The sequence below is a fragment of the Sinohyriopsis cumingii genome, chromosome 7 (assembly GCF_028554795.1).
Source record: "Sinohyriopsis cumingii isolate HCF-2022 chromosome 7, ASM2855479v2, whole genome shotgun sequence".
Lineage (NCBI taxonomy): Eukaryota > Metazoa > Mollusca > Bivalvia > Unionida > Unionidae > Sinohyriopsis > Sinohyriopsis cumingii.
Window position 1 is genome coordinate 70,912,900 of NC_142967.1, and position 27,716 is coordinate 70,940,615.

A 27,716-nucleotide genomic window follows, 5' to 3' on the forward strand; every position below is an offset into this window, starting at 1 on the left:
AAATTCGCCATGGTCGGAATCTGATTTTGTGTCCGGATTTTAGACTTTTTCGTCTCAGATCAAAGGCAAAGAACTGCAAACACAGATGAGCCTTTGCAAAAAGTAGGATAAAATGGGCATTTGGAATAAAAAGTGGTCTTCATACAAAAATAATGGCTCCATTTAGCACCAAAAAAAATTTATAAAAAAAGTCCAACTTTTACCCTTCTGCTCATGCGCGAGTCAAATAGCCAACGAAAAACGATGTTTCTAACACAACTAGGCAGTATGTTATTGAAAGATGACCGGGGATTTGGTGTTTTCGAGTCTATTCAGAAATAGCTTTAAAAATGTGTTTCCTACTCGATTTTCAGGCAAAAATGACAAAAAGCTCCAGGGGTTAATATGTTAAGGATGCTAAGTACTGTATACCCAGCACTGTTCAAATATGACATTAAACCTCGTACATGCAAACGTTTCAAAGTTTATTTAGTTCAATTGCACATATAATGAGCACAAACTTTGTTCTAACCATCTTTGTTGGGATATCAAGGAATTTTTTTAACTAGGAAGATACAATGACATGATAACTAAAAGAACTCAATTAAGCAAGACTGTGAAGCTTTATTATATAAACATTTTATCTTTTCTTGCATACATCTAGTGCTTGGATTCCAATGTAAAAGCACATTGTATTACATTCATGTACTCAGAACATAAGTAACTACTACTCAAACTTAATGCACATTATTTTAAAGCAGGAAATATTTTGTATGAGGATTGAACACCTCTGGTAATAAATTTTCTCTCTCTCATCAAAATGATTTCCACAAAATAATAACTGAAACCCTATGTACTGCATTGCAATATCCTGATAAAAGCAAACATTTAAACATCATCTTTTCTAAAAATATAAATCTGAAATGTATGGTCTCACCTTTCATTTATTCCCATCATGACTGCCACAACCTTGATAATTCCCCCCCACCCCCTCCCTAGTAACAGTGATCGTTAACATCTGGACCACAAGGGATATTTGATCTACGATGTTGAAACCTGAAGGAGAGTTCAATGTAAATCAACCCACCCAAACAGAAGATAGTGTATTAAAATATATAAATAAAAAAGAACCCTCTTGAACCAAAATATATTGCCAATATTGATCATGAAAAGGAAAATTTAATATAGTAACTAAGTACTGTGGCTTGTCTAAAGTCTTCCATTAGATCTGGGGTATTTACAAATGCTTTCAGTATAGTGGTTCAGTAATGGTCTCTTCTAGTTTGTTCTGCACTGCATAGCAAATGATATCTGCATCCTTAGCTCAGTGACTTTTCAGATTATTGTCATCAAATGTAGCTAAAAGTAACTAATAAGATTTGTGCAATATTTCAACACTATTTGAAACTACACAGTGTAACACATCATTAAATACATGCTACAACAGGGTGGTCTGTTTTCATTTAATTTTTTTATACTGCCATGAACAGTGGAAAACTCCATTTGTTTGTTAAGGAGTGATCAGCTTTCATATTTGGCTACATCTGACCATCATGCGGTGGGTCGGTGGTTCTTTCCGGGGTTTTCCCGGGTTCTTCCTCCACCATTAATACTGGCCGCTATGTATAGCCTATCGTGTGCTGAAAAATGGCGTCAAACCCCACAACAGCAACAACAACGACCATCATGTGGTTGCCTCCTATTGATTTCTTTGTAGTATCAAGTGTGGACTCTTCCAAAACTTGGCATGAACATGGCAGAGTAAATAAATACAGACATCTTTAACAGCATGTACCTAATGAATGGTGTTGCAATGTATGTCAATATGAATTATGTTTAATCATTCATGTATGAAACAAGTTTGGTAATGTTAGCTCCATTTCAAGATGCTGATGTGAAAATTCAATAAGAAACAGACATTGATATCATTTGCAAAACAAAAATGAACCAGGAGAAAGAAACAAAATTTTGATGTCGTTATTGATAAGATAACAATTGCAACTACAATGCAAGATAAGCTTGTCTACTATATTTTGTGATATAACATTAATAAGAATACATTTCAAATTAGTAAGATTACACTTTCTCAAGTCCATATTTCTAAATGGTTATTTATCTGAAGAAGGTAGTTAACATTTTCTGTGAGAATTATAGCAATAAAAAATTGCTGAACAGGTCCTAAGAAGAAATAATTATTGTACAAACAAAAATCTACACCACACAAAATGATTCAGTGGTCCCCCTCTTATCAGACCAGCACTTTTGCCACAAAATGCCCTTATAAAAAAGTGTGCCCTCCCACTGGGGGGGGGGGGGGACAAAAATGTTTAAAATACACTGTTTTGATGTCAGGCATCAGGTGGTCATAAAAACGAGTGAGCTCTCCTGAGTGGGGCCTCTATGTAGGGGCCACTGTAATACTGTGATGAAAACAAAAATAGATCAATCCTGTTAGTTTATCCTGTGACAAGACCTGTTCTTCAGCCTTGATACTCCAAAAATGACTAGCTATTTTACCCTGTGCACCAAATTTAATGCAAAATCTTACTGGGATTAGCCAAAATTACATTCGGATTGGCAAAAATTATACTGGATTGGTCAAAATATACTAGAGTTGGCCATATGAAATGGACTGTATAATTGAGATTGAAGCCATAACTCGGATTTGAAAAGAAACAGTGAAAATCAAATCTGATCTGTCTTCAGAAGGTAGAGACGTGTTAAATACAGATGACCAATTTATAACAGGACTTAAAACAACAATCACAAGGACAAAACTACTGCTGACAATTTATTTCCTTCAGAGACCCAGATCTGATAAATTATCTGTATTAAATGTAATTTTAAATTGCGATAGTACTGTACTAGCAAGTCATTCTATGATATGCTGCTAAAAGGTCTACAATGGGCATTACTTTTACTCTTGTACCTGTTTTCACACAAGATATCACTGCAACTATGTAATATGAATGAGGCAGTCTGTAAACCTGTTTAATAAATATATTCATTTTCAAAAAAATTCAAAATAAAATGACTCATCAGGTCTAGTGTTCCTGATGAAGTTAATGAATTCCTTCCGATTTGCATCTTGCCACATCTGTCATTTTCTCAGAACTATTAAAGCATAGTATCCTATCATTTATTATATTTGTTTGTACTAAAGTCAATATGACTTAAAATATCTTTGCAAAATATTTCAAATTCTGGATGTGAAACAAAGTGTACATTATTTAACATTTTGAAATATTGCAATGTTTAAGCTTGCACAATCAAATATGGAAACTTTTTTTAGCATAGAGAATACTCAAACTGAATTATAACAAGATGTTCCTTCTGACAGAACAAAGCATTTCCTAGAATGTGCACATGCTGTATTACAATCAATCTCATCAATAATTAAGTGTTAATCTGCATGCAGCATCACATAATGTAAGTCATCTTGGCTCCCAATTTATTCTTCCAGCTATTTACTGATCCAAATTTGAGTACATATCAAATTTTTATAAGTGACATTTGTAAACAAAACAGCACATGACTGCTATACAACTTAAACAGGATTTGCCACTGCATAATGAGCTGGCAGATCTCAGTCTAGTTAGCAGAACAAAATAAACAGACCCTACCTGCTGGCACAATATTCACCAGCAAATCAGGGTCTATGTCATTTGCAGTAGGAATCAACTTAAAAGCGTGTATATACACTATTTGATCAAATCATGATAGAAATAAATATCTGGTAAAATGTGGGAAATTAAAAAGATAACCACATTTGAGGTGATGGCCTGACAAATTTTAAAGAAGATTTCTTGGCCAAACAAAGACAAAAGTAGATCAGGATTTCACCTCAGAATATTGTTGTTGTTGTTGTTGTTGTAGGGTTTAATGCCATTTTTGAGCACATGATAGGCTATACATGGTGGCCAGTATTAATGGTGGAGGAAGAACTCGGGAAATCCCCGGAAAGAACCACTGACCCTTGAGAAGCTACTGGCAAGCTTTCTCACATACTCACATTGGCCGAATCCGAGACTCGAACCCACGCGGACAGAGGTGAGATGGCAGTGATCCATAATGGAGAGCGCTTTAGACCACTCGGCCACCACCTCAGAATAACCAAACCAAGTAACTGCTGTTTTATCACAACAAGTCATCTCCTATGGCATGCAGGAGGATGCATCTGACCTTTTCTACATCCCCAAGTCCACTGCAGGTTTCAAGGTGGGAGCCACATGAGCGGCACCCCCTTGGAATGCGTGATACACATAAAATCTTGTCAACTGTCAGTAATTTTTAGAATGGATAAGTAGACTTTTCAAGGGATGTAACTGGAGAAGGATTGGGACGGTACATCTATTTTGACCGGGTAAGTAAGCATTAACAATGAACATCTTACTGTTTAGTCTTCAAATACTTTACCCAACAGTAATATATAAGGATAATATTAAATGGGTGGAGGGAGGTACATTTCCTTAAACTGGAGGTGGCATATTGTCTCCGATCTTCCAACATATATGATATAGCTTCAAGTTTTGTGGGTGATGTGGGCTTGGGCACAAGTTATGTATAGACACAGTTCAGATAAAGTAACATTCACTCCCACAAATCCAAGAAGTACAATGACCTGCATATAACAAAGCTGCTTAATGACTTGGGAAGGTGGTTGGTTTTGTTGCTGGTATAAGTCCCGCCAGGTTTCTAAAAAAATGTCTTTTACAATGAAAGGTTTCAGAGTAATAGGCTTGAAAATGCAATCTCTGACCACCATCCCACAACCTGGATGATGGAGAGAGCAGCTGTACTTGAATGCTATTTTAGTGAAAACTACCCAACAAGTACCGATATGCACCAGATATTCAACTGGACCTGGGTCAGTTCCTTCTAGGATGAGTGGATAACTTGTATATAAAATAGTGAATGTGTTTAAAATCATGACTGGAGTGTTAACTGGAAAGAGCAAACTCTTTCAGTTATCTTAACTGTCATCTATTACTTCAGAAGGATGGTATACATAATAGAGCATTCCTGAAGGGGCCATTGTAACCCTATTCACCTGGAAGGAGGCCTTGTAGTAAGCATGTGACATTGTTTTTTACCAAGGCTTTTGTAACAAGTATTTTGATTTGGCATAAATCGAATCATGTTATGCTGAAATATTAAAGTTATTAGTTTATAACAACAGAAGGAACTAATTGTGTATTCATGTCTCTTTCTTGTGTTCTTTGAAAATATTTATAAACGATGGTTAAATAAAGTTCTGTCATTTATTTATTGAGATTCATCATTATTTTTACCACTGTTTATAATTATATGAACTGAACTCTACATTTTAAAGGATTCATGAAAGTAGTCATGAAATCTTGAAAATGAATTACACATGTACATACTATGTATGAATGGCCATCTCTCTGTTATGGACATTCATGAAGTATGTGTAATTAATTGTCAAGCTTCATGACTTCCCACAAATCATGTAAAATTTAAAGTTCAATTCTAACAAGGAGACCTAGAATCTCTCACCTGGTCTACAAATGCAAACTTTTTAGTACATTATGTTTCTCCGAGAATAGTTACCAAATCCCATTAGTGTTACAAAAATAACTCTGCTTCTTCTGAATCCAGCACTCAGAAAATGATGAAAATTAAATCTTTTTCTGTCAATATATCACACAGACCAAGAGAAGAAACTCTTACATATTAAATCCTCTTTACCACAGATAGGTGCCTCCAATTTTAAATTCATCAATATATTAACTAGAATGCTCTCCTTTATGGGGAGATGTTTGATGCTTTTACAATAATGTGATCAGGTAAGTGTTTCTGGCAAAATTATTAAAATTTGCTATAATAGTTGAATACATTCACATTAACATTAGGAGAATAGGTAAAAAGAGTAATGCTACAAAGAAAATAATGAATTCTTCTTACCAAAAGAAAATTATGGGAGAATCCAGTGAAAGCACTAAATCTATACCCATGAGAAGGTTATGCTGATGTGAACTGGGCCTAGTGGTTGACTGGGCTATACCCACTAGACCCATCAGATTCAATTTTTGTGGCAACCTATTCTTAGTTATACAAAGCCTTGCTGCATCATTAGAACCATGGACTCATATGATGTGAACTGGGAAAAGTCTGTGTCCAGTGAAAGGGCAAACAATTTAATCACCATGCATACCAAAGCTAAAGCTATCAGGCAGCATGTCCTAGTTAAATATTAGTTTTAGTGAGGTTCTAGATGAGGATTCAAATTGAAAAAAGCTGAGCCTTGTTTAAACCCCCAAAAGATCCCATTTCAAATAGAGGATGATGAATTTTAGCCTATTAATGTCAAAACTCTCATGGGTATGATAGATCATTGTCAAGACCATTATATATCTGACACAGGTCTAAAAATATTGGTTGTCATGGAGTAGTAGCCTTTGATAGTATTTGGGACTAACTGTTTCACCGTCAAATGGCCAGATAAAACTGTCAGCCAATGGCAGAGTTGAGGCACTCAAAGGAATGATGCTGCTGGCTTTATACCAGTCCCTGAACATGCTCCACTTTCCCTTGGAAACCTTCAAAGTGGAGGGCATACAAGCTTTGTGAAATTCTCTCCACAATTGAAGGTTGAAATTTGAATTCCTTTCTTTACAAGGCCCTCCTGACAAGAACCTGGTGTGAATGATAACCCATCCTGGCAGGTGTTGAACACCTGTAATCATGGCTGGTTAAGCAGGTTAACCTTTGCAGACATTTTTCTGGGTATGTCTATCACTAGACTGAGTAGATTGTTAAGCCAGAATTTGTCCCACTTGAGAGGGACTATCAGAATCATTTTGTAGTTCTGACCTCTCATTTTCTATACTATTTTCAATACCAAGACCAAAGGGGTTAGGCATTAGTTCCAAACTCCCCACAATTGATAGTGCACCCACAGCCCAGCCTTCTGGGTATGGGACTATAGAAAAAAAGGTGGTCAGTTTTTGATTCCACCTTGTTGCAAAAATGTCCATCGATGGAAGTTCTCAAAGTCCACAAATGCACTCAAAAATTTATTGATGAATGTACCCATTGGTCTGAATGGTCTAGTCCCTTTTTACAGCACTTTGGCCAGGACACATAGCATTCTGGGAATGTGTCCTATCTGGGTAGTTATCTTCAGCTATAACCATCAGCATAAACAATTTGCAAAGCAGAATGCATAGGTCAAGAAGGTTGATATAAAGAAGTAACTTATCCTGACCCCACTTGCCACTTAAAGAGAACAAGCATGGCAACAGTTGGGCTCCCCGACTGTACGAACTTGTGTCCATACATACTGAACTTCCAGTCTGTGCTTTTCCAGAGGAATTCTTGCTGTGGCCTGATGTTTGTTGTCAGTGATTGAGTTGACTGGATAATGGGTGCAACTGGACTATTTGCAAAGGACACATGAAAGATGACCAAGGCAAAATTGTTGCTGCAATGAGCTGAGGAGATGCAAAAACTCTCACTGCAATAAATTCTCTGTTAAAACTCAACCCTGTGAGTTTGATAATCTTCACTATGTGAGGATGATGGACAAGGCTGAAACTGGTCAGAAACTCCAGGGAGACAAAATGCTGGGATTGGTTGAGATCCAATGTTTCCCATATGACCTAAAAACAGATACAAGGTCGTTCCAGCCCTTCATCAGGATCAAACTTACCATGTGATCCTGATATGCTGCAACTGCTGTTGATGAAGTCTACTTGAACAAGATGGCAACACAACTGAATATTTTTTTTAAAGATTGGCCATGGACTGATGCTGAGACCAAATGGGAGTGCACAAAATTTGTATATTGTTCCTCTGTAGGCATACTGAAGGAATCGGCATTAATTCAGATGGATAGGGACATGAAAATATGCATTGGTATGGTTGGATGGTGAACAAACTAATCTCTTTGTATTTGAGCTGGCTCAGGTTTTTGATAGGCCTGGTTTTTCACCGACTATGGGAAATAGAAAAAGCCTGAAATGAAACCCTGAACAGTTCAATCTGCAAACTATATTCACCACCTACTTTTCAAGTAATGACCAGATCTTTTCTGCAGAATTCTGACCTTCAACAAATCTGACTGCATGTCTATCATGAAAGGGGAAGATAAAACAAATCTGAATCATGTCTGAACTGACTAGGATCACCCATTCATTCTGTGAAAGGTACAGAGCAATCTATGGACAGTAGGGGAAGCAAGTCAACAGTGGTTGTTGAGATGCTTGGGCAACTAGAAACCTTGTTTCTTATCTCTTTTACTGAACTGACTCCTGAACTAAGGCACCTGCTGCTGCCTGAAATTTGACAGATTGAAATTATTGTTGTTGATGGGCAGTATTCTGCCACTCTTACCTTGCCAACATTCATCTCTTTGCTGAAGCTAAGACCGATCTGGCCTGAATGCTAGTGCATGTGGCAAGGCCAGCTGGAAGGGCCTTTCCTGTGCTGCCTGCCTCCTCTATCTTACCTCCAAATAGTAATGATGACCTAAAGGGTTCAGCTGGAGAGCCAAAGAATGATGCAGCTTGAGTAACAATGAGTTCAGACAGATGTCTCATCTCACTAGATCTAAGTTAGCTAAAGCCATAAGGATGTTAGCCATAGAATGGTGTACAGCTCTGTTAATGACCTTGGTGATCCTGGTTGTAGACTCCCATGCATACTCAAGGCTCAATTCTTCAACCAGTCAAAAAATGGACAGCAACTCAGAGTCCAACATGGAAGATGTTTTCACAATATTATGCCCAACTTTAGATGAGACATGAAAAACCATCTTGCTCACATTGTAAAACTTTGGGATAGTCATATTCACTGCTTAACTATTTTTATCTAGGGTATGAAACTTGTGGTAAATATGTCCAAATGTATTTGATACCAGTGACAAAAATGTTGCTGTTAGCTGGCTTTAAAAAAGAATGTCATACAACAGCCAAATCATGGATCTTTTCCAGCAGATCATCTGATATTTCCCCCATCTTCACAGACTGTGGCAGTATTGGAAGAAGGGATATTCATCCCTGTCATTCAAGTCTACTGATGGATTCAACTTGTACGTTTGACTCATAGTTGGTGGTGGATGTCATTAAACAGCAGGTTAAAGATGATGAACATTTCAAGCAAGCAAGAGATGTCTCGTGTGTCAGTTTTTAGTTTTCAAATTATTCCACTTCATTTCACTGACACAGTTTAACTTGAAGGAAAATAACAACCCAAAAGTGCTCACAAATAACAATAACTGTTGTCCATTAAACAAGCACAAATAATCTATACAGTGAGTGCAAATAAACAACCAAAAGCATGCACCAACAGTACCATACTGGAGTACAAGGTCAGAACAAAAGAAGTTCAATGCACAAACACTGATATAAATACATGAAAATTAAAAAGTAATGGTTACCACATGTAGCAAATACATTCCTACATGCTATTTAGAGTCTTTCTTGATGGATAAGTTGAGCTTGCAAAGATATTTAAGGATTTTGTGCAGCCCTGCAGTACTATGCTAACAGTGCTAAGTGAAATATTAAAACTGGAGCCACATAGTGGTGATAAGTGAAGGTAACGTGTGCAAGTTTATTTCCATGGTCTCTCGCTCCCCCTCACACCACATAGAAAAAGAAATTTCAGTCTTTTTGGGATGGCTCAATTGAGAAGGCAGCAGAGTTTATTTTCTTGATGTTAATGTAATTGGAGATATATGTAAAAATTAAATATGGTCACTAGATGTAGGATTGTAACAAACTTTTCTATGCATTGGAATTTAATTTATTGATTGGTTCAAAGAAAACAGAAGGTTTTCATAAAATCTTCAATACTTCTGAAATGCCCTCTATATTCAATATTTACCAACTGTGACCACAAATCCTGTCAAAAATATTCTCAAGAGTAATACAAAAAGAGCCTTTCAGCTGGAAATTCACCTCATAAATATGCAGAGGTCTTGCTTATAATGAAAATCATGCAACATGTTGAGGATATTAGTGGTTTTACAACATCTGATTAAATCAGGTCTAAAACTTATAAAAAACAACCTGAGACCCAATGCTAGAGCTGGAGTCTGTTTGTGGATTTAGGACTTCCTTAAGTTAGATCTATCAATACAGCATATGTACATATGAATCTCTGCAACAAGTTTGAGATTTAGAGAGAAATAGCTCTGGATGCAAAACTCATGGGTACAATAAGTTAAAAAGACAAATAATGAAATCAAATTTTCACCCTTCTGTTCATGCACAGGGGAAATAGCCAATCAAAAAATCTTTTCAAATCTAAACATCTGGTAACCTGATTCAGATGTGCTTGGATTTAATCTGAAGTAAAAAGAAAAATGGGTCTCCTCCCTTTATTTTAGGTGAAAATATCAATAATCTCGTGTGTTCAATGAATTAATTTGACAATCTCTATTAATTTAGTTATTCTTCATTTTCATGGCTGCAGCAATTAGCTCATTTGCCAAGTGCATTACTGAAAATGACATAATATGATGGCCAATAAATATCATTGTCACCTTACTTGCCCTTTTTCCAAGCCCAGCCAAGTATCTGACTATAATTGGATTTCATACTTTTGTGCCTATTATTTGGAGTTTTCAAATGACTAATTGTTCCCTTTGACTAAACAGGTTTTTCATTTGATGGATGATATTTCCATACGCAATAATGTAAAAGCAAAAACTAAAGACTGATGAAGTGCCAAATCACATGAACATTTTTTAAGGCTTTGGAATGACTTGGCTGGGGATCAAACCCACAACCTCCTGCATCCGAGGCAGATGCTCTAACCACTAGGCCACCAGAGCAGTTCACAACACAGGTAGTTTGAAGCATCTGAGGTAAAGCTAATATGGTTCCCTGAACAACTAGAACATGTTTAAAACATGGATTCAGTGTTGTTTTAGCATGCCTTAAGGTAAAATCATATGGGTTGGCAGATCCAGAAATATGATATCCAGAGTGGTAACAAAGTCAGCCAATCCGATTTACCTCATTAATATGCATGTATCCTGCTTGTTACTGAACTCATCACATATACTAAGTTTGATCAAAACTGGATCAGAATGATGGACTCAAGAGTCATGACGGCAATTGTTGATGGACAGATAGCGCATGATGCATGACGGATGATGCACAAGGGACACAGTGTCATAAGCTAACGATTCTGCATACCATTAAAAAGACTACACTGAATAATATTTATAGTAGCCCACAAATCTTCTTTCTTGCTTTTTGGAAGAACCGTAAAACACACCAGAAATCTAAGAGTGAACCACAAATAATATCATGCTATGGTTTTGTTTCTGTGAATTTCCTACTATGATGATATGATACAATATATCACAACACTGGATCAACAAAACTATCCCAGACAGCAAAGAACACATGCAAACACATGCACACGAACACACTCACAGGTCCATATACTCATAAAGACAAAGAGACTTTGATGACAGAAGAAAAGATCAACAAATAATAAAAAAGAAAATTGTCTCTGAAAGACTTGGTCAATGCTATATAGAATGAATAGCAGTACAGTATTGTTGGAAATAATGGAACACTGGAAATGATCCAAACTGGAGCCAGGCAAAGAAATAAATTTCAGAACTGCTGGTAGGAAGTTATCATCACTGAGTTGCCTTTATTCCGTGGAATATCTTGATTCTCTGCATTATAAAAGTCCACTTCCTGTAAAAATGGGAAACAAAAAAAAAAAAAATTAAAGTTGTACATTTCAAAAATGTTATTTTAATATTTTTTGGTCATATCTTATGTGAAATTGTTGAAATTTGCATATATACTTAGGTCTGAAATAAAGTTATTATTATTATTATTATTACTATTATTAAGATAAAACAGGTTATTAAATGAGTATTGCAAAATACTAGGCCTAAGGCTGTGTGACACAGAATGCCCAAGCTTGCATGGGTCCAGTATTTCTCAATGCTCAGCCAATAATCTTTCTTTACATACTTAAAAACAAGCATAATAATTGTTACTTAAAAACAAGCATAATAATTGGTCCCCATATAAGAATAACGCAACTGAAACAAAAAAAATAATTCCACTGTTTTATTAAACACTGTACATGTCATTCATTTAATTTACAAATCAAACCAAAGCACTGCACAGTACTACTTCACTACACCAAAATGCATGTATACAGGAGGTGATGTTTCATCGTCTGTTAAGGAAAATATTTTTGTAAGAGAAGATGAGATGTCAAGTAGCCATATTAATACTGGGATAAAAATGAGTGCACTTCAGCAAATGACTCAACACATCAATGAAAATTAATGTTCCAATAATGACAAAATGTGCCAGCGAAGATGCCTTGAAGGTGGTTGTTGAGACACATTGATCCTTACTCTTTTTGTTGTCATGGAGAAAGCAGCTTTTGTGGCAGGTACATTTGGAATGTCAGTTTTCATCTGGATTGAAAAATATGATTTCTAAATTCTTTAAGTTTAGAGTACTGCTGTATGCTGTGACTGGTCAGATATGTTTGTGCACTGTGACCTGCATTATTTTAGTGTTGTAACTGTTGTTTAATGAATGGAGTAATTAGTAATTCTACTCCGAATGCTTTTCAAGCCAATTTTTTTATCAGTGAATAAAGTTATTGTGGCCTATCAGTGAATCCATGTTATTGTGGCCTATCAGTGAATCCAGGTTATTGTGGCCTATCAGTGAATCCAGGTTATTGTGGCCTATCAGTGAATCCAGGTTATTGTGGCCTATCAGTAAATCCAGGTTATTGTGGCCTATCAGTGAATCCAGGTTATTGTGGCCTATCAGTGAATCCAGGTTATTGTGGCCTATCAGTAAATCCAGGTTATTGTGGCCTATCAGTGAATCCAGATTATTGTGACTGATTGGTGTTGGATAATGCCTAAAACTGAAGATGCAAATTCATTCTTGAGTCATTTGTGTTTCATGAGATTTCATGTACAGGAAAAAATTGAATAAAACAATGTTATTCACAGTGGATAAAAAAACCCCTCTTTATGTGAAAGAGAAGATGCTGACTAGTACTCTGTATCAAGGGTTAACTGACTCTCTCTCTCTCATACTTATACTACCAAGAGCAACTAGCGGTCACTAGCAGTCTATTTTCAGTATGCTTACAGTCATGATTAGTTGGGTTTTTTTTGGGTACAATTTAGACCTTTAGATTTGTCCATATATTATTTAATCAGGATGATAAACATTTTCTTTAATCAAATTTGGAAAACAGCTATTTATTGTACACAAAGAGCAATACCCAACATCATCATTCTCTGAAAGTCGATTCATTGGTGTTAAGTAGAAAAGGTTGCTGTTATTGTTGGCTTCTAGTGGGCACTGGTGGCAGACGACACAGTTTTACCTTCTGTGTATGACCGAGAAAAAGACTTTTTCAGGAACTGAAAAATGACAGCAACCAAGCTTGTTGTTTACCCTGACAACTTTGCTTGGTTTGAAACATGAAAACAATGACATTGCTATAGACACCCCACATCCCACATGAGATATTTAGGTTGGAAATTATAAATTAATGAAAGAAATTTACTAAGTTTTGTGCATTTATGAAATTCTTGATGCTTTTCATTTTTAAAATTAGCAGGGTGGGGGTACAAATAAATTGGAAGATAGTATAATACTATATTCAATATGAATATTGTCATGCAGCAAATAAATAAATTTAGACAAGCAGAACTTTAAAGATAAACTTAAAACATAATTTCACCAACTCTGTGAACCTAAAATATGGGTTACAGTCACCTACTTTTGTGAGGAAGGAATAATATTTATCAAGATGTATCCCTTCAACATGTTTCACGAATCCAGGTATAACAGTATACATAACTGGTGTGAAAATAGTGGTTTGGGGATGTCAAAACCAGTTTTAATAGCATAATTTTTACCTGTCACTATTGCTTTCCTTACCTTCTAGGTCACCAAGTCCCCTTATCTGAGCTCATAATTCCAACCTCCCATATTATGGAACATTCTTGAAATCTTGAGCAGATAAACAAGAACCAGTCTAACTACTGCATCATTGGCTTATGTCGGATACTTGTTCTCTTTGACTCAGACCCAGACAGAGAGGGGTGAGAGGAGGAATCTTGCAGTAGTGACAGTATTACATTTTTTAAATTAGTAGTTTTACCCATTCCCCCACCCCAGCAAGATTCCTATAAAGAAACTGATGCCCTATGAAAACAAAAAGAACTTCCGAGAATTCAAGATAAGACCATTTGTGCCTTTAAACAGCCAAGTGTTGAAACCATCTCTCACATTCTTCAGCAAATACAAGATTTTTCAAATTAGTTGTTGTGGTGGACACTGGATGTCAACTTGGCACCAGTTTCATTTAGGACAAGCTACACTTCATTAGAAGTCTTTCAAACCCTCCTGTCATCCATTCAGACAGTAGTGACAACAAGATTTTAAGACAGTCATCATGGAAGCCATAATGGATGTACGACTGGCATCATTTTCATTTATGGCCAACTAGGTATCATAATGCATCTATTGGTGAAAACCCCATGCTGATATGGTCGTTCATTTGGAAGGAGTAGAGATAACAATATTTTCAAGATGGCCACCATGGTGGACATATTGAGGGTCAGTCATTTTCATTAAGAACCAACTAGATATAAATCTTCTGATGAAAACTCAAGGTCGAAATGACTTTCTATTTAAGTGTGTTTCTATTTAAGGGTGGTGGAATGAAAACAAGATTTTCAATATAATCACTTATTGGACGTCAAACCATTTTAATTTAGGATGAAGAAGACATGAAAACCACATACTGAAACGAGCATTCATTCAGAAGAAGTGGCGATAATAAGATAGTCAAGCTGGCCACTATAACAGCTATATAAGACCAACACTATTTTCATTTATTCTACATCATAAAAAGTCTTCTGGTGAAAACTTGTCAAGATGACTTTCCATTCAGGAGGAGTAGTGATAACAAAAATTTTAAGATGGCTGATGTAGCAGCCATATTGGATGTCTGAGCATCATATTTTCACTTAGGACCAACCAGGCAATCTTCCAGGTAGTTTAGGAGCAGTGATAACTTGTGCCAATGGATGGATGATGGATAAAGGACCATGTCATAAGCTTTTCTGGTCTGTGAATGAATAGAAAGATGGACAACAGATGACAGACAACTGATCATCTGATAAGGTCTTCTGTTCTATGACCAGCAGAGCTAAAAACTACAAGTTAATAACAGTAATACAATATCTGTCACTAATGCCTTGTTAAATTTGCCAGGTCAGAGAGAAGTGGATGGTTTTTTAAAAAAATGGTATACAATTACTATATTCACTCTTATGGTAAGGGTATCCACTACAGTAAGTTGGCAGCAGATTGGGCTACATTTTATGATGTAACTATTGGTCACAAGGAAAAAGTGTCTTCACTCGGGTGTGAAAAAAAAAACCAAAATTAAAAAAGAGGAAAGTTTACTGTCAACACATAGCTCTTGTAACATCTTCTAATAATGAAAAATTAAAATGGGACCATGAAGTAGTAATATCTCTGATTTCATGGGCTTCTAAATGAACAAAAGGCTCCTCTCTGTGAATGACTGATAAACTCTCTTCATAGTGCAGATATTCCACCTAGAAATGGTGGATGCAGAGATACCAGCAAAACCCCTAATGGAAAGGAAGCGATATTTCATACCATTTCTTTTTTCTTTTGACACATCCAAATAGAACTGTAATGCTCCAATCAGGCAGATAAGTCTGTCCTAGTCAACCCCAACACAGATATGGCTGATATTGGGGATCACATTAGAGAGTGGGGTTACTAAAGGAAGCTGTTTGTTTGCTAAAATACTTGGCTGACAAAGGAAACAGACAGATTCAAAATTGCTCTTGAACCATGAAAAAACTTTTTCTATACACAAAGTACGAAGTCTACTCATTCTTGCAGAAGCAAAGGACAGCAGGAAAAGAGTTTTTAAGGGCAAGATTCTTGAAGCAAGCTTAACCCAGTGGTTCAATAGGGATTTTAAACAAAGCCCACAACACACGACAGATTCCATTTAGGCATTAGTAAGCAAGAAACTCAAAAGTACTTGATAACATTTGAAATATCAAGCTCTGAACCAATAGCCAGACTCTTAGAAAACTTGGGTATGTTGGATAGGGTTGCCCAATAGCCCTTAATTGTTGAAACTGAATAGTTCTGTTTTTGAACAGGAAGAGAAGAAACTGCACTCCGAGTGGGACATCTATAATTAATGCATTTCCTACTACACCCATTCCAAAAGATTTCCCATTTTGCATGACAGACCTTGAACATAAAACATCTGGTCTGGACTATGTGGCTGGCAACCTAGCCCGTAAACCTGTCCCGGTAGATAGATCACTTGAGATGAGCCATGCTTGAAGATGGGGAATTTGTGGGCTGTTGTGAGGAGACACCCTGTGCTGCGACAGCAGATCCATCCTCTGAGGTAATGTCTTGGGCTGGTCTACTAAACAGGTTGAGTAGACTGCTAAACCACAGTCATAGGGCCCACATAGGGGCTATCAAAATAAGTTGAAGTGCAGGTCCTGACTTTGTGGAGCACCAGTGTGAAGGTGCCACTGCCTTGGCCCTCTAATCGCGGCCTGGGGAGGCATAAAAGGAGAGCTTATTGTTCAGTCTTGTCACAAATAAATCCACCATGGGTCTCCCTCACATTCTCAACAAGGACTTTGGCATGGACTTGTGAAGAGACCATTCCATAAGGACTAGTGAAGGTTGATGGAGACTGCCCAGTCATTGGGCCTTAAGGCATTCCTTACTGAGGCAGGAGTCTCCATCTTGAATGATTCATCTAGAGGATATGTGTTTAGGGTGGACGGACTGATGATAAGCCAAAATTTTCTGCATTTTTTGGAGACTAGGAAAGTTGGGAGCAGAAAGCCAGAGATTGGTCCTATGTCACCCTATTTACTGTGCCCTTCCACAAAATCATGTCCACCTCTTCCATTAATTAAGCTAGTTTTGACCGGTGAAAAAGAAAGGACCTATGTATCTTCCATTATGCCTGCCCAAATCTCTCAAAAGAGGGAAAGCCAAGTGCCCATGGGGATCCCAGAAAGAGGGTTGCAAAGCAGAAGAGGGTTTGCGTCACTATGGTCCAACCCCACCTTTCCCTTAGGAAAGAGGACAAGTCTATGGGTTTCTTCCCTTAACCCTTCCAGCTGAATTATTTAGCTAAATATCGGCATGAGGCAGACTACCATTGACATTGCTTCTGGAAAAACTTTGAGCAAAGCGCTGAAGGGCAATCAGGAAGAGGATACTTCCTGGCACATTTTGACAGGCCAGGAACTGCTTCAAGGGACAGGTGCTGCTGGTCTCTCAGGTACTGAAATGCCACAGCGGGAATGAGACCTTAGAAGAGAGTCTCCACCTCCAACAGAGTAAATGTAAGAAGGATGTTACTGTGATCCAGTAAGACCTTCAGCATGTCCAAAGCAACATACTTGTGAATGAAGATCAGTTCCATCGACAACACTAAGTAAATTGACAAAGCATGCCTCAAAGTTTTTGCAACTGCCTCCAGCAAGACTGGAGTCTAGATTCCTCCTTTAGAAGGCTAAAGTAGCCAAAATAGAATCAGCATGTGAGGCCATGGTTACTACCAAAGTTCCAGCATGTTCAGCATTTTGACAGGAAGGTGAACCCTGGTTCCCCTCAATATCTCTGCTTGCAATGCCCCTGCATGTGTGGTTGGGGGCAGGGTCTAAGAGGCCAAGCAGAAGAGTGAACCCTGTAGCTGCATGCTGAAACTAGTGGTCACAATGTAGTGGAGGGAAAATGTAACCAAACTGAGTGAACTGTGCAATATTGGTTAGTGACCATCTTTTGTGATGAAAGGGTAATATTCATCATGATGTATTCCATCACCAAATTTCTGATCATGGGCTTGACACAAACATCTGAACCTAAGACAGGAAAATGTGAAATGTAGGTTAAAGTAAACTTTGTGGTAAGGGTTTGGTACTAACATTCATCGAGCTGGATAACTCTAGCATGAACAAAAATTCAATAAACCACAAAATTTAAATGAAAGTCAATGAAGCATGAAATATAGGTCACAGTACCCTACTTTTGTTATGAGGTTGTAGTTTCCAGCAAGATGCATTCCCTCAATAAATTTCATGATTCCAGGCATTACTGTTTATACTGTGCACATACAAACCTGAGCTATACTTCAAAACTTGACGAAAAATGTAAATGAATGTACATTTATCTACTAAGCTGTCCCCTCAGCCCCATCCCCTGGGGGTAGGTGCTATGAAACCCACTCATACTGCATAGGACCTTGGAAGAAACAATGGTTGACAATGAGGGTGGACATATGTCTATGCTTTTTATCTGTGCATATCTGATGCCAGTGCTTCGAGTTGTACAACAACTTATCTCTATTTTATTTATTCCCAGTTGTTTAAACACTCTATAGCCACCAACACAAGACAGAGTTGTGAAAGCTAATCATCTGGATCTGCCAAAAGGTTAAAACTGAATGATTGCTGCAGTGTCTGCATGATACATATCACATCAGCTCCTAAATCTTGTACTTTTGTTTGCTGATGTGTCTGACTTTAACGAGGAGAAAACATACTAGCAAATAACAACAAGCTTTATCAGAAATGCCAGGTAATCAAGTGTAATGTATTTTTGAGAAGCAAGTTTGCTTGTTGTGAATTGATAATTATTTTTAAAAACAGTTAAGTGATGTATAATACTGTTGCTGAATGAAATTATATATATTATTATTCTGAAAGAAAACATAATTTTAAATAAATAAATAATTTGACAGAAAATGCAAAACATGCAAGGATAACACTAAATCTATTTTTTAAAAATCCAGAACCAACATTAACATTCTCCAATACATAAATGGTTTCCTTTTTAATTTAAAGAACTTTTAAATTCTTTCCTTGAATGTTTTTCTATTAAGTTTCACAAATATGTGCCACCATGTTAATTGGATGAATGGATGGATGGATGCATCTATGAAAATATGCAAGTACATATATATGTATGCATGTGTGTGTGTGTGTGCATGTGTGTAATTTGGATCTTTAATGTAGCTTTAACAATTTTCCAGTCATATCGCTATGATGTCTGCAGTGTGGCAGTTTAAAGTGATCACTGGGGCATCATGCCGCAGACTTGTAGAATGATGTCCTACCCAGTCACATTATCCTGACACCAGGCCGACCAGTCCTAACACTAACCTCTTAATGCTGAGTGCTAAGTGAGGCAGCTGTTAGTACCATTTATGTAAGTCTTTGGTATGACTCGGGCCAGGGACCTAACGCACGAGCTCCTGCATCCGAGGCAGACACTCTAACCACTAGGCTATCGGGGGGGGGGGGTCTATATATGTATGTATATAAGTTTAATGACATGTTAGCACAGTCATGGCTTCACTGTATCTAGTACTGATTAAAAATAAATTTCTAACATCAGTGCTATAAAGAGCATATAATACAACCAATAATAATCGCCTATGTAGGAACTAGCAAGCTAGAGTTGATTGTAGATTAATGACCATTGGATCTCAATGACCATTTTCTTTATTCAAGGTATGTGGTCTGAACTAAAGTTACTTAACTAAAATAACTATCGTCGGATTTGCCATGACCAAAACAGAGCACAATTTGCTGGTTGCTTTATTACCCAAAGTGCAAGTCATCCACAAAGACTGGTCAAGGACTCAAGAGGAAGAGTCATTCTGCAAAACTGATTAATTTCTTTGGCCACTGACCATGATTTTTACCCTTTGACCTCAGAATCAACTGACCTCTTCCATATCTTATAGGAAATTCCTTACAAACTCTGGTCAAGGGACATGGTGTAGAACTGAGTTTATTAAGCAAAATCATTTTTCTTCTCCTGTCACAGTGATCCTGACCTTCGATCTTCTGACCCAGAATAAATAGTCTTCTTCCTTACTCCAAAAGCAAAGACATCCACAAAGGTTAGTTCAGGTCTGTAATGTAGAACATAAGGTATTGTGCAAAATATTTCTTTGTTAGTGACCTTGACCATTGACCCCAAAATCAATAGGTTAATTTCTTGCACAATGTGCAAGACTTCCACAAACTTTGGTGAATTTACATGGTTAAGAACTAAAATATTTTTTAATCACTTACTTTTTTACCCTTAAATATATGGAATTCTTCATAATCTTGTGTACAAGCCATCCACAATAGTTGGTCAAGGTCTGAGATGTAAGAAAACTAATGTTATAGTGCAGAAACCATTTTATTCTTTCTGTTATAGTGATCTTCACCTCTGACCTTTAATTCTGACCCAAAATCAATAAGTGTCTTTGTTACCCAAATAGCGAGCTATTCACAAAGCTTGGTACTGATATGTGATGTATAACTCAAGTTACTGTGTGGTTATGGTTTTGCTCAAATTCTATACTAGTGGCTACTGACCTAAACTCATTAGCTGGTACGCTCAACAATGCAGTAGTTCTGTGTTATTTTCTCAGAAGTGTAGAGGATAACACACTGTATTTAGGACCAGAGAAAATGAGTGGAAATATTGTTCCTTCATGAGTAGCAAGAATGAGTGAGATGTACAAGGTGTGCAACTCCCTGACACTCCCTACAGTATTTAGAATATCTAGGAAGCAGGTTTCTATTATTAGCGAGTCAAGGAAACTCTAGACACTGGTTTGAAAAGTTGCTTTATTCAACATTGCTGGAGTCTACGGAAAATTCAATTTTTCAGACAAAGCCTTCAGTGAAGACAGCAAAACCAAGCAAGTCAGTGAGAGGGGTCTTTGTACTCGTCTATATCCACCCTTATGTTGGAAAGTGTCTCAGATTGTAGAATGGTAACCCTTGAAAGAGAATGGAGCTAACATCCTCTCCACAGACAGCTCAAAGCAGGAAGTCATCTGTGGTGCTGAGGCTTTTTGAGGGAATCTGTTTCCACTATCTCCCTAGGAGAAATTCTCCACTTCCCCATCTTTTTAAAAGTGATGTCTTTTTTCCAGCATAAATCTATCATCAGGACCATTTGAGGCTTTGCTTGATGTGAGCTAACTATGGAGGTTCAGCATTTCTTGGTACAGATGGAAGAACAATATCTGTGATTATTTAAGTAAGGGAGTAGGATGAGAATTTTTACTGCTGAATTCAATTGATCAATGGGTATGAATGATTCCCACTTAAGGAAAGCATTCAGGATTAAACAGCACTCTGAATCCATCACTCTTTGCAAGACTTGGGGCATCAAGAAGGGGAACAGAAAATGATGCAAGGCCATTCTGGTTCAAGAAAAAGGTGTGTACTGCCAAAGTTTTCTGATCTGGAACTTGAGAGACAAAGGTCAGGAGCTTTGCATTCCATTTTCTTGCAAAACGAAAGGAAAATAATTGTGGCATTATTGCTGAAGGCATCAAGAGGAAGCCAATGGAAGAGATACTCCCTGTTTTGCATACCTCAGGGTGTCCTTCCTGTTTCTCTGAGCTCTCCCAGGACACAAAGGCAAAGCTGCAGTGCAATAATTGCTATGTGATGATTTTCCTGATAGTGGAACTGGAGAAATGCTGTAAATTTGTCTAAGTTGAGACAACAATAATCTCCTTGAGTTTACTATGCGTATCCCACATAGTCTGGCTCTAGTATCAGGTATCCTGGAATGGTGTAACCATAGCCAGTACCAGGTTAAGATGGAGCTGGAAATGGTGAAGGAAATGCACAGTGCCAGTTTGCTATACTCCATGGGTCCAGTATTGGGAAGTGTGAGAGGGTTCACTGATTCCAGAGCCAGATATACTTAATAATCTTGGTGTCCTGTGATGGAACTGTCATGGCCAGGTGCCAGGCACTCTTGTCTTGAAGTTAGGAATGTGTGTATATATAACATTAATTAGTGAATCCAATCCTGGTAACAAATACTTGATATGATTAGCATTCACTTCAGAGCCAGTCCTGGGATGCTGGATGCCCATCTGCTGACTGTCAAAGATGGGAACGGAAATGCAGCAAAAATTGATCACCATACAATTTGAATATTTTATATAATTACTTTACATAAATGGCATCCCAGTCAGAGCTAGTGATGGAATTGAAGCTGCTTGTTGTCCAGACATTATTTGCATCTTAAAGAACTGAGTGGGGTTGCCAGGAAAATGAATCACAGTACCTGAATTAATAAGTTGACACTGTGCTAGCACTGGTGTCATCTATAGCTATGTGACATTTGGTGCCCAAGTCCAGTACTGACTCAGTCAAGATCACTGTAGCACATACCATGGCATATCTGTATTGATTGTGTGTGTCTATATATATATATATATATATACTGGTCTAAATGGACAAGGTCTAGAACTGTAATTGAATTATATGGACCCCAGGGCAGGCTATTAAAATGGTGCCAACATGCTTACAACAAAGGCTGACAGATGAAGTTAGAAATATTCACCTATGATGATGACAGAGCATGAAAAAGACAGAAATATAGCTGGATCATACCTTACAGTGTGAGAAAACCCCATAGAATTGCTCAAAGGCTGAAATGACACAAGTGGATAGCAGTTCTGTTATTGTATGGTTTAACGCCATTTTTCAGCACACGATAGGCTATACATGGTGCCCAGTATTAATGGTGGAGGAAGAACCCAGGAAAACCCCGGAAAGAACCACTGACCCATGAGAAGCTACTGGCAAGCTTTCTCACATACCCACATTGGCTGAATCCAAGACTTGAACCCACGCAGACAGAGGTGAGATGGCAGTGATCCGTAATGGAGAGCACTTTAGACCACTCGGCCACTCGGGGCCCCGATATCAGTTCTGTAAGGTCAAGAAACAGTGCATCCTTTCTAGCATGAGCAGCAGTAGTAACTGACACATGGATAAGATTTGGTTAAAAGCCATCTGTCCAAGAGGAGATCACTTTCGTGTGATTTCTACTGATGTGGGCAGACCACTTTGAGCATTTTCATTGCAAAGAACAAGCTTGTGAAGGTTAGATTTGGACTACTAATGGATTATAATCAAGTAATGTATTTAAAGAAATATTTTTCTTCTTTCTATCACTGAGACCATAAAATCTGACATGTTGACAAAAATAGATAGGCTTCCTTCTTATCCCAAATGCAAGATATCCACAAAGTTTTGTCCATGTATATCATGTAGAAGTAATGATATACAGAAACAACTTTTCTTCTTTCAGTGACATTGATCTTTCCCCTTTGACCCCAAGATCGATAAGCTTCTTCCTTAACCATATGCAAGCTATCCACAAAGTTTGCTAAGGTAAGGGCTGTATTACTTTATCGTTCAGAACAAGAAAAGACTTACAGACAGGGTTATAGCATAATATCCTCCACCAAAATGGGGGACGTTAACGCAATGGGTAAAAATTGCAAATAATATTTAAGCAGATAAACTTTTCCAAATAAACACCATCATACCAAATTCTGCAATTGCATAATATATCATATGATCATGGTTTTAAACTGATGCAGAAAATTCAGTGAAGACCCAAATGGAACAGCTTCATGTGTTTTTGATGTGTTTACAACAACTTTGACTCTGTGAAAGAAACTTGACAGTAATCCAAATGGTGGATGAACATCTGGCTAAATTTACATAGCATATATCCTTAAAGGTGTGAAATAACATTGGATGACATTTTAATTATATATGAAATACCTTAAATTATTTTTACTGCTATTACATCAACTTTTGAAGGAACATTTTTTATTTTAAAAATCACTTGGTTCAAATAACTATTTCTTACATTTTTATTATTGATGACACACCATGAAATCTTAATGACATCAATGAAGCTATTATGATGTAATAACAACTTCAAGCTTGAGGTAATTTCAAAATGGCCTGTCTTTATATCTTATCTATTGCATGGAATCCCTGACTTGCTGGTACATTATGATTACCATCTGTTGCCAAATAATGTAGCAACATAAATGGGAACCTAAAAGTGATGATTACCATGGACAAATGGTTACTTGCATCAGGTGGTTAGTAAACACGATTTGACTGTAGTGTATTTTAAGTGCTAAATTTGACTTTTTACTTTCCCTCCATTTGGTCCTTTTTTATTGAAAACACAATTTATGTATAAGTATGACAAGAAAACTCTCTTACCAATAAAAAAATATAGACTCCTCCTTGTTATTTGATGGGTCCCTCCTCTTCAATTCTTCTCTTTCTACTTCTATCATTACTAAAAAATAAACAAATTATTATTAAAATGATTATTGCCCTAAAATACAATCGATTAATTCTGAATTTCCTCCACTATGAAAAGAATAACAGCATCCATCCAGTTCTCCTCATGGCTCTCACAATCAGCAATTTAAAATTTAGGTTACTTTGGAGTTTTTTCATCTCTAGTAAATTATGTCAACTTGCAAAAGTGTTTATTCAGCAGATCTAAATCACAATGAATCCATCTTTTTTTACATTTCTTTGCAAGGAGAAGCATGTCTACGTTCTGCACATGCACTACTGATTAATAATGGGCAATTATTTTTTTATACAATGTGGATGGCACAATAGTGCAGGAGAGGCCATATGCAAGTAACCTTCTGCCTAGCAGAGTGAGACAGTGGTCCTGCGGCGATCACTACACCTGGCACAGTTTTGAAAAATATTGATAACCACTAATGCAAGCTAATAAAGCAGTAACAATTTTATAAGGCCATACTTTCTGTCGCAGGAAATAGCCTTAAGAGAGGGGTTTCCTAAAAAATATTATATGCGTATCACACACATGTGATTAACAATTACATATAAAGTAATAAAGGTAGGACTAAATTTTAAACATTTAATATTTTCATGAAAAAATGACATGCATGTTACAGAATCAATGAGATAAAATGTATATTAACAGAACATAAAATAAAAATGAATAATCATCAATCATAATGCAAAACAATTTAAAACTGCTTGCTATATATATCAGGGTACAAACATCTCGCTGTAACTATCATTTTGCATCCATGTATTAATAGTACCCATACCTCCTTTGTTGTGGCTATGATTTCCATGTTTCATTTTCCCACTTCTGCAGACATGAGACAAGATAAAATAAAAATATTTTTTTTCCTGTCCCATCACTTATGGTTACCTAGATCATGTGTCCCAGAAACAAATTTTATTGAATTTACCACCGCAAGCCCTGGCATGTTACAATAAAGTAGATAAATATAATGCTTATATGCTGACACACCGAAAGAAACTAATTTGGTATTGTTCTTATTTATATGTATATTTTTGGTTCTTCATAAGTGATTTATGTGCAAAAGAAATATATCCACTATCCAAAATCGTATGGTCCAGTGATGTAGCCTACATATCCACAGCATGTATCACTTATGTTGAATAAAAACATTGATATATTATTGTTCACTGAAGTGAAGTCGTACTAACAAATCGTTTTTGGTTCTCCTCAATGGTTTCAACAGTAACAGTTGTTCGGACTTGCAGGAAAATGAAAGCAATATGCTTACTAGACAACACCTGTGGGTAAACAACATTTATGGATACATCACTCTTTGGCAAGTAATCTTTAATTCAACATTTTAAATTATTAAAATCCAAATAAATGCACCATGTAATGAATACCTTAACCCTTTACCTCATACAACCGTCTTTGGACGCCTCTACAAAAGTCGCATCGAAGCGACTTTTGACGCTTCTACAAAAGTCCCAAGGAAGCGCCTTTTGACGTCGGCTGTAAACATCAGCCATTTTAAGCCGGTTTTCGTAGCGCCACCTTCATGGAAAACCCCTTATTAGATACTACATTCATTTCTGTGAATGACAATTATGTCAGATCACGTGGTCACTGTTTATGTACTGGTCGATATCTGCTATTTAAAGTAACTGGGTCATAATCTCCACTCTCCAAAATGGCAGTTGTGGATTTCATTCAGTACTTACGAAGTTTTCATGATTAGAATCACAACTATGAAAGATTCAATAACCTCCGTAAAGGTCTGATATTGATATAGGCTGCAATTAGTTTTTATAAATTATCAAATTTAGATGACTTAGTGATGTAGACACAGACGAAAAACTTGTAAATTTCGAGTATGAGAAATGGCAGCTATGGTTGGTCACACGGCCTCACTGACATGACAGTGAACGAGTTCTCTCCAGATTTTAAAGCACATAACAAATTCTTCCGTGATAAATAATTACACAGCTATAACAATCGGACTTTGCTCTTAAATTGTTCCACATATAATAGATGTGTACCAAAAATGTAAAATGGTTAAAATTGCTGTTAAACGTAACATACACTACATTGCTTAACAGTTCACAGGCAAGCTATGCATATGCGGTCAACTACGTAACATGTGTTCTATGTATGGCGAGCTGCACTTTGTCACTATGCTCTATGAGGTAAAGGGTTAATAAAACAGATAAATACAGCACATACCATAATTAATATGCATTTCTTTACTGAAATAGTGGCATGATAATTTACAAATATTTCATTTTAAAGTATTTTGTACAAATTGCAAATATATTGTTTCCTATACTGCACCTATATGTATTAAAAAAATTCTTTTAAAGTTTACATTTAGGAAGGTGTGAAAAACATTACTGGTTTTTTATTATTTTTTAACAAAATTTAAGCTTGAGTGTATTTTTGGACATTTTGAATTATTTCATTTCTAAATCCTACAGTTGATATCCTCATTAATCATTTTACCAGCTAAGCACCAACGTTATGATTGAAAAGGTATCCCAAAATTTACTCAGAAACAAAGATCTGTCCAAAAGCATACAATGCAAATTAAAACTACTTTAGAAATTAATTTATGGTGACCCAAAATATACAGTAAATACAGTAACAGACAATGTATACGTGCCTTTTCATATCAAATTTCTGAGTAATGATCATAGGATTCTCCCTTGTTGCATTTAGTTGAATTGTGTTCACTTTTCTTTTTAAAATGAGAATAACTGACAATATTTTGCACTTTTTTGCAAGAACTATTTCCATCTCTGGTAACTATACTGCTATCAGATTAATCTGGCCATTCCATGAAATGCTTTGTGTTTACAAACGATGTGATGCTTAAAGATTTCATGACCTTCAGTTTATAGCAATAACAATGAACCCTTTGCTGCCATATCTGACAAGAGAATACCCCAGCCACAAGGTCTTTGCTGCCCCTTTTCACAAGAGAATACCCCAAGCAAAAGGCCTTTGCTGCCCATTTGACAAGTGAATATCCCAAGCAATAGACCTTGGCTGCCTCATTTGACAGGAAAATACCCTGAACACAAGGCTTTTGCTGCCCCATTAGACAAGAGGATATGCCATTCACATGGCATTGGATGCGCCATTAGACAAGAGGATACACCAATCACGTCTTTTGCTGCCCCATTAAATAAGAGAAAACCCCAACCACAAGGCCTTGGCTGCCCCATTTGAGAAGAGAATACCCTGCACACAAGGATTTTGCTGCCCCATTTGACATGAGAATGTCCCTGAATAAATGGCAACTTATTTAAGTTAGCTTCAAAGTAAATGTAATTTGTATAAGGGCAGAACTGGGTAATTTTACTATTTCTATTCCATGAATTGTTTTCATTAATATGAATTCCATCTTTTTAAAGTATATTGCTTGGTTTACAAATAAAATGCATAAAACTATTTTGTTGTTGTTATGCCTCCTCCGATTCAGAGAACCACAATATGTGATGTTTTGAACTGCATATG

At 36.8% G+C, this 27,716-nt stretch overlaps 1 protein-coding gene across 1 annotated transcript in view; it reads right to left on the reverse strand.

The window, feature by feature from the left end:
• Positions 1-583: 583 nt before the first annotated feature.
• Positions 584-27,716, reverse strand: part of LOC149795486 (CDK2-associated and cullin domain-containing protein 1-like) — a 70,741-nt gene continuing 43,608 nt past the window's right edge. The window contains exons 8-9 of the mRNA XM_089965291.1: positions 24,122-24,200; positions 584-11,663 (exon numbers count right to left, since the gene is read on the reverse strand). Coding sequence (XP_089821417.1) covers positions 24,149-24,200 — 52 coding nt within the window. The 3' untranslated portion in view covers positions 584-11,663; positions 24,122-24,148. The remainder of the gene's footprint in view (positions 11,664-24,121; positions 24,201-27,716) is intronic.